Here is a 12,347-nt window from a genome sequence, read left to right as displayed (position 1 = left end):
ATTTTTTTTATATATTTAAAAAGTATATAATAAAAAAGTTGTGAAAAAAGGACCGGAAATATAAAAAGAAAAAAGTGAAAGACTTATCTAAAAATATATAATAACATTGTAATATTTCAAATGATCTTTGTGTAAAATTTTACAAATGGTTCTTAAGCAAGTTTCATAAAATAGCAAAAAATAGTCCTTATCTAAAATTATTTTAATCTAATAGATCCATCTAACAACATCCATGATAAACACCGTTTGTGTACAAGGTTTGTTCCATATAAACCATTTTTCTCTAAAAAATTTTGATAAGGAACATTTCAAAAAAATAAAGCTAAAAGATTATTCTTCTAATTTTTTCTTTAAAAAAACAAACATGTTTAAAAGAGTACTACTACTAGACATAGTTTATAGATAAACTAGGTTACAACCCGTAGAAACCACGGGTAAAAAAGAAAACGAATATTGATGAATAAAAATGATAATAGAAAATTAAAGAATTATAAAATTTTATTAAAAGTAGTTTATTAAAAACATGATTGTAAAAAATTATTTTGTAAATAATAATGTATACACAAATGAATTTAGATTCAGATAAAAAAAAACAAATTGAATTGAATATTGAATGAAGGAGGGGTATAAGTGGAAATTAACTTTGATGTAAAATGTTTGATGGAAGTGGACAAAAAGTTTCATTTATTAAATAGGAAGATATTTGACATAGTTTATAGATAAATATTTCATTAGAGTCCCTTTTAACTAGAATTTTCCAAAGAATATCCATTTTTGAAGGTGCAAGTTTAAGTAATCCACGAAGTACCCTTCACAAAAATCTTCCCAGATTAGAAACCGATACTCCGAGAGGGGCCATCGATAATTCCAAAGCAAGCTGCCTGTCTCCTTCCCCCATTCTCTGCGTATGGTGTGCAATAACTAACAAGTAACAACACATAATATGATCCCTCAATGGCTTCTCTAATCATGCCATCTCATTCTTGGTGTTCATCCCTTAATTTCCCTCGATCAGGGCTTCTAAACCCCCTAATTCGATCGCGTCAATCATTCACCAATAGCTTTCCTTTAAGTCCTCATTTCTCTTCCCGTTTCTACTTCAAGGGCAAGGTAAAGTAACCACACGATTCTTAACTGTAATAAGAAGTTTTTTACTTCTGTATGTATTAATATATAATTTTTTTGATGTTTTTTGTTACTTTTTTCCAGTTATCGACATTGAAATTTCAGAAATATGCGTATTCTTCTACGAGGCACAGACTTCTTGTTGTTGCTACTATGGATTGGGTATCTTCCGCCTGTTTCTACTTTAACGTTTGATTGAAAGTCAACTCTTAGGAATTTTTAAGAGAATTGGTCCAATCACTAAATAACTTGCCTACGATGAAAACCTAATTTGGTCGATTTAAGAAAGCCTAACTCTACTTGACCACTGAAACGAGAGAGATGCAAAACTTCCCTGGTTGTTGTAATAGTACAGTTGTGGATGCCATTTACATGAATTTGACCTTTGAGCTATGGAGTTTGGAATTCCTTTTTTGTTTTTCCTAATTTGATCTTGCTTAGTGATCTAGCGTATAGAATAATATCATCTTAACTAAAGATTAGATCTATTTTTTCAACTTCTCTATTTCATATATAAAACCACTTTCTTGCACACAATTCTGAAAAAAAAGGTGAAATACACATTGATGATTGAACCCTACAATTCATATAAAAAGCCACTTCTGTAAGGAATTTGTTCAAGGTTTAAGTACAATTGTGATAATCTTTCTTAGAAATAGATTCATGGTATGCATATCTATTATGATTTCAGTTTACTAATGTTCATCAATTTCATAGGATATGTCTAGTTTTTCACTAGATGATAGAGGTGATAGTGATGGATCTATTGGATACTCCTTTTCATCAAGTGAAGGTGAAGAAAGTGATGGAGATGTTATATTGAATCCAATTAATGATGTTGATATTCCAACATCAAGTGAGAAATTTCGTCAACCTGATGATGCCCTAACAATATCTGCTCAAAAACTAGCAAGAATGGGTAGATCTCGTAGGAGAAACAGGTAAGAATAAGATTCTTCATAGTCATTTTGTCAAGGGTTAAATGCAAGAAATAGGAATCTACTTTTATATATTTGTTTATTATATTTATAGTACCCTACATTTCCATTTTGTCCTATTTGAAAAATCTACCCGATTATAGCAATGAAATTCAAATACAAAGCACTTTTTTCTATTCTAATTGGCTTAGATTTTTTAAAGTATAATGTATTAATAAAAAATATATTGAAACAATGAAACTACAATGCTATAATTAGGTAATTTTCTTAAATTACTGAAAGTACAATCATGTAATAGAGAAAAGGGTTAATCTCATAAAAGACCTTATATCTTGTGTTTTTTTCTGGATTAAACCTCAAATTTATTTTTTGCCTGAAAAAGACCTTGTATTTTTTTTTTCATTTTTTCCGAAAATACCCTTCAACCTTCTAACTGCATCCAAATAAACCCTCAAATTTTTTACTTTTCTCGAAAAAAACCTCACATTTTACAATTCTTTTGGAAAAAAACGACTAAAAGGGCCAGATCGGAAAAAATGAAAAAACACAAGGTCTTTTTCAGACAAAAAAGTAAATACAAAAAGTAAATACAAGGTTTAATCCGGAAAAAAACACAAAATATAACGTCTTTTATGAGATTAACCCTAGAAAAAAAGAACCTACAATGCTATACATTGCTATTTCTTGCATTTAACCCTTGTTATAAGGGCAAATGCCATAAATACCCTTAAGTTTGCAAGTTTTTGTCTGTTTTACCCAAAGTTGTATTTTAGGTCCATTAATGCCTCAAATTTGCAATTTTTTTTCTTCCAATTTTACCCTTTTTGCAAATTTATGTGGTAAAACTGAAAATTTCCACTAAACTTAAGGGCTTTTATGAACCAAAAAAAAGGTAAAACCCAACATTTCTGCCAAATGTAAGGGCTTTAATAAACCAAAAGGTCAAATTGAAAAAAAAGTTGCAAACTTGAGGCATTAATGGACATAAAATACAACTTTGGGTAAAACCAACAAAAACTTACAAACATAAAGGTTTTTACATCATTATCCCTTGTTATAACACCTTGTAACCCAACTCAAAATTTAATTTCAGGATTAAATATGGAATTTTCATCAACATTGGCCTTATCACTTTCCTAACAATACTTCTCCTACTTTTGGATTCGCACGCGTGGCGAATAGTGAAACTCCCTTTGCCACCTTTTCACTTAATATGCCCTTTTATAGCCTCAACTTTTTTAGTGTCATGTGCTGGATATATTTGTGTACCTTTATTTAGACTTTCAAAGATGCAACAAATTATCAACAAATGGCCAGCTAGGCATTCCTCTAAAAAAGGAACTGCAACAATGGGTGGATTGTTTCTCATTCCTATTGGTGTAATTGTTGCTGAAGTTTTAGTTGGTTTTAGTTCTATAGAAGTTTCTGGAGTATCTATAGCAACTGTAGCTTTTGCTACAATTGGATTAGTGGATGACTTCTTGAGTTTGGTGAAAAGGAGGAAAGATGGGCTGTCTCCTTGGATAAGAATCTTGTTGGAGGTAAAAATTAAAAGATTTTTACTAGTTTTCAAGCTTTCTAGGGCTATTTTTTGGTGACTAAGGCGTGAAGGGCATTTTTGTCTTTTTGCACAAACGAGAGATCAAGAGGGGTGAAGGGTCCCTGTTCCACCTTGTTTGGTGGGACAAAAACTTCAATTTGTGTCTGATTGACATCTGTCCCAGTCCAATGCTTGCCAAATGTGATATTATCTGTTCGTAGAAGGGCATATTTGTCTTTTTGCATAGATAGGATATCGAGAGGGAGTTTGTGTTCCATGTTGTTATGTAGGACAAAAAATTACAATTTTGTCCCATTGGCATCAGTATGTTTCCCATTTGCAAGCTTTCTAGGGCTATTTTTGATGACGAGGATGAGGAGGGCATTTTTGTCTTTTTGCACAGACGAGAGATTGAGCGGGATCCTTGTTCCACCTTTTAGGGTGTGACAAAAAATGCAATTTTTGTGCCATTGACAGTTTGACATCAGTTAGAGTTAGAGTCAGAGTCCCTATCCAATGTGTGCCAAATGCGGTTTTATTTGTTCATAGGAGGGCATTTTTGTCTTTTTGCACGACAGGATATCGAGAGGGTGTCCCTCTTCCATGTTTTTATGTGGGAGAAAAATTACAATTTTGTCCCATTGGCATCAGTATGTGTCCCGTTTACAAGCTTTCTAGGGCTGTTTTTGATGACAAGGATGAGGAGGGCATTTTCGTCTTTTTGCACAGACGAGAGATTGAGCGGGATCCCCTTTCCACCTTTTGGGGTGTGACAAAAAATGCAATTTTTGTGCCATCGACAATTTGACATCAGTCAGAGTCCGATTCCAATGCATGCCAAATGCAGTATTATTTGTTCATAAGAGGGTATTTTCGTCTTTTGCATTGACGAGAGATCAAGATCGAGAGGGATTCACTGTTTCATCTTCTTTTGTCGGACAAAAAAATACAATTTTTTCTCCAATCGACATCAGTCTCTGTCCAAATTCACACCAAACACAGTATAACCTGTTTTGTCATGTCATGTCATGTTAATGAGTTGTTACATACATGATGATGTTTTTATTATTGGACAGGTGGCAGTTGGAACATGGTTCTATTTTTGGTTATGTTCAAGGAACATATCATCACCTTACAGCATGTATACTTTCTTGTAACTATTTTGATGGTAACTCTAATATCTTTCCTAAATATATCAATCTTTCACTCAAATCCTATATTCTTCCACGTTTTTCCCATTCTAGAATTTATATTTATTATAAAACTATTATAAATTTTGACATGTTTACCTATTATATCCAACCATTTACAAAATTTCCCTAATTCCCTTGTTATTTTTTTTCCCTTTTGTTTCTTTACTAATACGTATTATACGTTTATGACATTATTAATGATAACTAGTCTGGTGAATCTTCATAAATCTCTTGTATAAGGTCATGAAAAGAAATAAAATTGGAAATTTAATGATATAATCGGGTAGATTTTTAAAGTAGGGTTAATCTCATAAAAGACATTATACTTTGTGTTTTTTTCCGGATTAAACCTCATCTTTATTTTTTTCATGAAAAAAGACCTTATGTTTTTTCATTTTTTCCAAAAAAACCCTCAACTTTGTCTTGTTTTCCGAAAAAACCCTCGACCTTTTAAATGTTTCCAAATAAACCCTCAACTTTTTTAGTTTTTCCTAAAAAACCCTCACATTTTACAACTTTTTTTGGAGAAAAATTACTAAAAGGGTCAAATCGGAAAAAATGAAAAAATACAAGGTCTTTTTCATGAAAAAAAAAAATAAAGTTGAGGTTTAATCTGGAAAAAACACAAAATATAAGATCTTTCATGAGATTAAAACCCTAACAACCCTTTAAAGTACAATGATGTAATGGAAAGAAATGATAAGAGTCGATAGTTTTATTACCATGCTTAGTGTAAATATAGATTTGGGAGTGGAATGTAAATAATGATAAATGACCGAATTACCCTTTTTTGTGCAGTAAAATGGTTGTGCCGCTACCTCTGCCGCTAGGGCTGGTGTGCATGGGTGGTTCTTATTTATTGTTGACTTCATTCTGCTTTGTGTCAATGGCAAATGCAGTGGAGTTGACTGATGGTCTTGATGGATTAGCTGGAGGAACTGCTGCCCTTTCATTTATAGGAATGTCAATTGCAGTCCTTCCAATTTGTTCAGGTTTCTACTTTCTCCCCCTCTCTTTCACAAAATTCTTTTTAAGCCAAACACTAAAAAACACTTAATACTTTCACCATTTTATCGATTTAGTCACTTTAAGTATTTTCTTAAGTGAGTTAAAAGTTAAAACCAATTTTTTTTTAATGGTTTAAAAGAACCCTTTTTCTCGTGCACCTCATGAGTGGGCCCCGCTTTTTTATTATTTTACATTGTATTGCTAAAATTACTTTAAATGTTAGGGCTAATTAATCTCATAAAAGTTTTTTAGTAATCTCATTTTTTTGAGATCTGGCCCTTTTAGTCATTTTTTTCCAAAAAAAGTTGTAAAATGTGAGGGTTTTTTCTGGAAAAAGTAAAAAAGTTGAGGATTTATTTGGGAACAGCTAGAAGGTTTAGGGTTTTATTCGGAAAAACACAAAGTTGAGGGTTTTTTGGGAAAAAATGAAAAAAATACAAGGTCTTTTTCTGGAAAAAAAAAATAAAGATGAGGTTTAATTTGGAAAAAACACAAAGTATAAGGTCTTTTATGAGATTAACCCAAAATGTTATTACATTGTTTGTATTATTTATTAAATCAGTTTACTACATTTAAATAATTATTTTATAAATATATTTACATATCAAAATACTTAATTTATGATCAAAATTATAATTATATGCTATAAATTTCAAATCATAATTAGCTGAAAAGCTATCTGACAAAAAATGACGTTTGGTAAAGCTATAGTTGAAAAGCTAGCTGAAAGATATAAAATGACATAAAAGGGTATTTAAAAACATATGTTTCTATAATTAATTAAGGGGTATATTTTGAAAATTTTCAAAAAGCTCCAAAAAAGCTAGCTTATAAGCTACTTTTTGGCTAGCCAAACATGACAACTTAAAAAAGCTCGAAAAATAAGCTAGCTGTGGCACGCCAAACACAACTTTAATGGAAAAAATCAAGCCATTTAAAAAGATGTCAAAAAGAGTTTTGGAAAACATTGAATTGAGATTTTATTTATTTATTATTATATAAAAACAGATCTTGCAGTTTTTGGAGCATCAATGGCAGGAGCTTGTGTTGGTTTCCTTTTCCATAACAGATACAAAGCTTCAGTGTTTATGGGGGATACTGGAACTTTAGCATTAGGTGGGGCCCTCGCTGCAATGGCTGCTTGTACTGGAATGTTCTTTCCCTTACTTATATCTTCTGGAATCATCATCTTGGAAGCACTTTCCGTTATACTTCAGGTATCATTAATTCATTATCAAATATCAATCACTTCCTATTATTATTATTTAACATCACCTAAATAAAATTATAAAGTTATTAAATACTTGGATAGAAAATATTTGATATAACTAATGATTTATATATTCATAGATTTTAAATGCTCATAATTGTTTCAGTTTTTAGAATCAATGGCATTACAGATTCTATCAAAATGGCAGCAATTTTCTAGAATAACAATTAATGTTTCTTGAAATTAATCGTGCCATGTAATATTTTAGTTACATATAGGCTATGGAACCTTGTGAAACATCAATTTAATCAAAATCAAAAAATATAATGGTTTCAATCGACACATGGTATAACATAATGGTTTTATTTAAGCATGGGAGGATAATAGGAGAATCATCGACTATGTAAAACAATTATAATTGATTTAGCAAATTCTAATTCGATTGACAAATCTTTACATGAACATATAAACTTGTAAAAAGTAAAAACATGATTTTATAAATTGATGAGATGTTACACATGTTTGGTAATTGGTAGGTATCATACTTCAAATTCACTAAACGATTACAAGGAATTGGAAGGCGGTTATTCAAAACAGTTCCTTTGCATTACCATCTTGAATCATGTGGGATAAAGGAACCTGTAATTGTTGCGGGTGCATACATTATTTCATGCATATTAATGTTATCGGCTGGATATGTAGGTCTTATTTCGGTATAGGTTTTATTCATTCTTGAAATATTTATGTAATTACCTATTAGATTTTATTTACACAATTGCTCATATCTAGTCAATTTTGATTATAGGGTGGTGTTTTTTTTTAACTTAATGAGGATAAGACGTAGTATATGAGTGGTTTTTTTTTACTTAATACAGAAAGAACGAATTAACAGAGAAAAGAAGGGTTTTATGTTTTTTCCTATTAGGTCTTGACTTCATTTATTTGTTTCTTATATCCTTTTATCACTTGGAAAAAAAGAAGCATGACCTTAGCACTCTCAAGGCAAGGTCCTACTCATATCTTAGGCTTAGGCTGTGTTTGGCGCGCCACAGATAGCTGATAAGCTAGTTTATTTTTCGAGCTTTTTTATGTTGTGTTTGGTAAGCCAAAAAGTAGTTTATAAGCTAGCTTTTTGAAAAGCTACTTAGACTAGCTTTTTAGGAGCTTTTTAAAAATTTTCCAAATACACCCCTCAATTACCTCAATTAATTATAGGAACACATACTATTATAGGGAAAATGACGAAAAAAGCACTATATTTTTCCAAAAGTTCGGTTTAACCACCAATTTTTAAAAAGTTACGAAAAAACCACCAATTTTTTGATAAAATGTTTCTACGTAGCCACTGTTACCTATTAAAACCATTTTAAGTACGAAAAAAACACTATATTTTATCTAAAGTTCAGTTTAACCACCAAAAAATTGGTGGTTAAACCGAACTTTTAGAAAAATATAGTGTTTTTTTCGTATTTAAAATAGGTTCTATTAGGTAAAAGTGGTCGTGCTGAAACATTTTACTAAAAATTGGTGGTTTCTTCGGAACTTATTAAAAATTGGTGGTTAAACCAGAAAATGTGACAAAATATAGTGGTTTTTTCGTCATTATCCCTGCTATTATATGTCATTTTATGTAATTTTATATATTTCAGCTAGCTTCTCAACTAGTTTTACCAAACGTTATTTTTTATCAGCTAGCTTTTCAGCTATCAGCTAGCTTTTTATTTAACAGCTACCTTTTCAGCTATCAGCTAACTTTTTATTTAACATCTAGCTTTTCAGCTAGTACGCCAAACATTGCCTTAACAAAAAACTAGAACTGAGATCTACCTAACTAATTTTATTTCTATATTTTCGGAAAATGTAAAGAATATACTTTTTTTTGCTATCAATAAATATATACTTTTTTTTTAAATAGTAAAACTCTTAGAGAATTCGAGAACATTATATATTGGGATTAGATATCTATCTTTCCACAACATTAATCCTTTTTTTTTTTAAATCTATTTCTTCTTTTACATTTCACCAACAACACTATCTTTGTGTGCAATAAGATTTTTGCACTTTTCAATGTGTATGATGTTGACTTATTCATAACTCATTATAGCATCCACTAAAAATTTCACATCCCCATAGAAATCTTCATTAGGGGTGTAAGTGAGCCGAGCTACTCGGGATCGACTCGTTAAAAGCTCGACTCGAGATCGAATTAAACGAGCCCGAGCCCGAGCCGAGCTCGAGCCTAAATATGAGGCTCGTTTATTAAACGAGCTCGAGCCGAGCTTCAATTAGTGGGCTCACGAGCCTAAATGAGCTTAAACGAGCCTATATATATATATATATATATATATATATATATATATATATATATATATATATATATATATATATATATATGTGTGTGTGTGTGTGTGTCTCTCTCTCTCTCTCTCTCTCTCTATATATATATATATATATATATATATATATATATATATATATATATAAGCTCGTTTAGGCTCGCGAGCTCACCAAATTGTTCACGAGCCGAGCTCGAGCTCGAGCTTATTCAAAATTAAACGAGCCGAGCTCGAGCTTGGTCAGGCTCGGGCTCGGCTCGGCTCGTTTACACCCCTAGTCTTCATGATCTAAGCCAAAAACAATCAACGGGTTGTGAATCGAACAAATACAATTATTTTCGCAACGATAATCTTTTTTATTTTTCATCAATAGAAGGAGCTTGCAACCCTTTTATAAATTAAAAATATTATTCCATAAGCTTGAAAAACATGCTTTGGTATTATATTTGTCCTCAATTTATGGTAATTTTACATTAATTTATATTTATTTTTAAGAAAAAATCACATGTTTACTAAAAGATGGACTCAAGCCAACCCAACACCGGTCCATATAGACCCGGGCCAAACAACTAGGGTTCTTTCTCTAGCAATACCGCATTTCTCTGCGCAACCCAAAATTCCGTGAAATTGATCGACACAGCAGCATATCAAAATGAGTTACAAGGCGAGTTTCATCGTCTTTGATTTTCTCGTATCGAGTATCTAAGCATTAAATTAGGTTTTCTGTAACCATCTTCGTTTGTTTGGATCATGATTTTACAAAATGTGGCGATAATTGAATGTGCATTTTGCTGTTTCTATTGCAGTTTTATCAGTTCCAGGTTGTAGGAAGAGCCCTACCTTCGGTGACCGATGAGCATCCGAAGATCTATCGTATGAAGCTTTGGGCCACGAACGAAGTTCGTGCTAAGAGCAAATTCTGGTACATTACATTCGCTTTTTTCTTTCGTGAATGAAAACGTATGCAGTTTTTGATGCATTTGTATTCGCTATTGTATCTTCATAATGTGTTGATTTGTTTTTTGTGTTTGTAAACAGGTACTTCCTTAGGAAGCTTAAGAAAGTGAAGAAGAGCAATGGTCAGATGTTAGCTATCAACGAGGTAAAAAGTCTGTAACTTTTTGTTAAGAGAATCATTTGTGTATATCTATATATGGCACTTATTCATGTGTATGAGATGTATGTATCATATGTACCCATTGTTTCAATTTAAATGTACATGATATGGTGACTTTAAATACTTAATTCTTGGTGAAAATTGGTATATCATTATTTTTGTTAATAATAATAAAAGTATTATTAATAACAATGTTATTGTGATGATATTTTTGTTATCATCATGTTGATTTTATAAATAGGACTCTGATGATTTTTTATACTTAATGTTAGCAAATTTTCAAATGCTAAAGTTGTACATTGCTATAGTTTCATGATTTTTCAAAATACATCGTCTTAATAAGAAAAAAAAAACAAGTACTATATGGTATTATGAACAAAATCAATTCCATAATTCCAAAATTAAGTTCCCTTTGGTGTTCAAGAAAGTTAGACCTCCAACTAGGAAGCTCAAGACCACTTACAAGGCTTCTAGACCTAACTTGTTTTTTTTTTTTTTTTTTTTTTTTTTTTTTTTTAAATTTATTTAATTTAATTTAATTTAATTTTTTTAAATTTTTTTAAGTGGATTTGTTTTTTTTTAAAATATAGTTTTGGATTATTTGTAGCTTTTTTAAAAAAGATTTTGGGATTATGGTGTTATGAAAGTACGAGCACAATCTTTTTTTTTTTTTTGGGTGGGACAATATTTCTAAGTTGTCTCATTAGTATAAGTTGCTTGACTTGTTTTTCTTTTTCTATGCATAATAGTAGCAAATACAAGTTTCTGACATATTCACAATTTTTTTTAATCCTTATCGGTATTTACTTATATTTGTTCATTGTATGATCCGCTGAAGCATTACAAAAAAGAGTAAATTACACGAATGGTCCCTATGGTTTGGGATAATTTGCGTGTTTAATCCATAACTTATTTTTTTAACTCGGAAGGTCTCTACTGTTTGTTTTTGTTATGCGTTTGGTCCCTATTTTACCTAAAAAGACTCTTATTTAAATAAGAAAAAATGATGGGGTAGGTAAGGTGAGGTGAGCGGATGAGACCAAACACGAACGGTCCATAACTTATTTTTTTAACTCGAAAGTGACACCCCAACCCCAAAAGGGGGTGTGTTTATTTAAATAAATTAAAAAATAAAGGGAAAAATAGTATTTTTAGAGAAAATAGAGACCAAACACGTAATAAAAACAAATAGTAAGGACCATCCTATTTAAAAAAATAAGTTAGGGACTAAATGTACAAATTACCCTAAACCATAGGGACCATCCGTGTAATTTACTCTATAATTTTAAAACATGCAACATATAACTGCATCCATCAGTTGAATTACAATGTATGCTCACATCACTTTCTTGTAACCCACTTCCTTACCATGCTCCCAACCGGTATGCATTCTAGCCTCGGGAACATTTTTTTCTCATCTGTTTACTACTTGTACTCGATGGTGCAGAAATAGTTGAAGGTGTTGATCCATAACTACTATTCATCATAGCTGTTAAGAAGTAAGAACTAAGAAAAATAAGAAACTAAATAAGCAAAAGCAACTGATTACAATCTGATCTCAAAGATAAGAACAATCAGATTTAAAACTTCAACTATATTAAACTATTAAATTGTGAGCATATAACAGTCTAGCACATTGCTTTTTGAACAAGCCAGAACAACTTGAGTATTAACAAGAAGAGATTGATATGGCAGTGAAAAAAGTTTAGTTCTAGAGTTCACAAACTACGATCAGAGTATCAGATAATCCGACTTTATCTAGAATGTTATCAATGCCTTTTAAGGAAGCAAAACAGTACCATAATAATGTGTAATTGATAATTAAACCATTAAATTGATAGCAGATAGCAGTCTAGCACATTGTCTTTTGAAGCTTTTTT

General features: G+C 31.1%; 1 protein-coding gene and 1 long non-coding RNA gene across 3 annotated transcripts; both read left to right on the top strand.

Moving 5' to 3' along the window:
* Positions 1-755: 755 nt before the first annotated feature.
* TRANS11 (translocase 11) lies at positions 756-7,816 on the top strand. Of its 2 annotated transcripts, none has more exons than XM_079082463.1 (8): positions 756-1,110; positions 1,210-1,287; positions 1,843-2,066; positions 3,157-3,604; positions 4,680-4,744; positions 5,595-5,788; positions 6,813-7,021; positions 7,551-7,816. In XM_079082463.1, exons 1-8 carry the CDS (start codon positions 955-957, stop codon positions 7,731-7,733), a joined length of 1,557 nt encoding a protein of 518 aa, XP_078938589.1. In that variant the 5' UTR covers positions 756-954; the 3' UTR covers positions 7,734-7,816. The 2 variants fall into 2 exon arrangements, with proteins under 2 accessions (XP_078938589.1, XP_078938595.1); XM_079082469.1 differs by having other exon boundaries at positions 976-1,110; positions 1,854-2,066.
* Positions 7,817-9,881: 2,065 nt separating this feature from the next.
* On the top strand, positions 9,882-10,595 carry LOC145108147 (uncharacterized). Its single transcript, XR_013708083.1, has 3 exons — positions 9,882-10,014; positions 10,157-10,272; positions 10,389-10,595. It is a non-coding gene; the product is annotated as an uncharacterized LOC145108147 (long non-coding RNA).
* The last annotated feature ends 1,752 nt before the right edge of the window (positions 10,596-12,347 follow it).

The sequence above is a fragment of the Lactuca virosa genome, chromosome 1 (genome assembly GCF_052849685.1).
Source record: "Lactuca virosa cultivar CGN04683 chromosome 1, Lactuca_virosa_CGN04683_v6, whole genome shotgun sequence".
NCBI lineage: Eukaryota > Viridiplantae > Streptophyta > Magnoliopsida > Asterales > Asteraceae > Lactuca > Lactuca virosa.
Note: the sequence above shows the minus strand (reverse complement) of the source record. Positions and strands in the feature narration are given on the sequence as shown.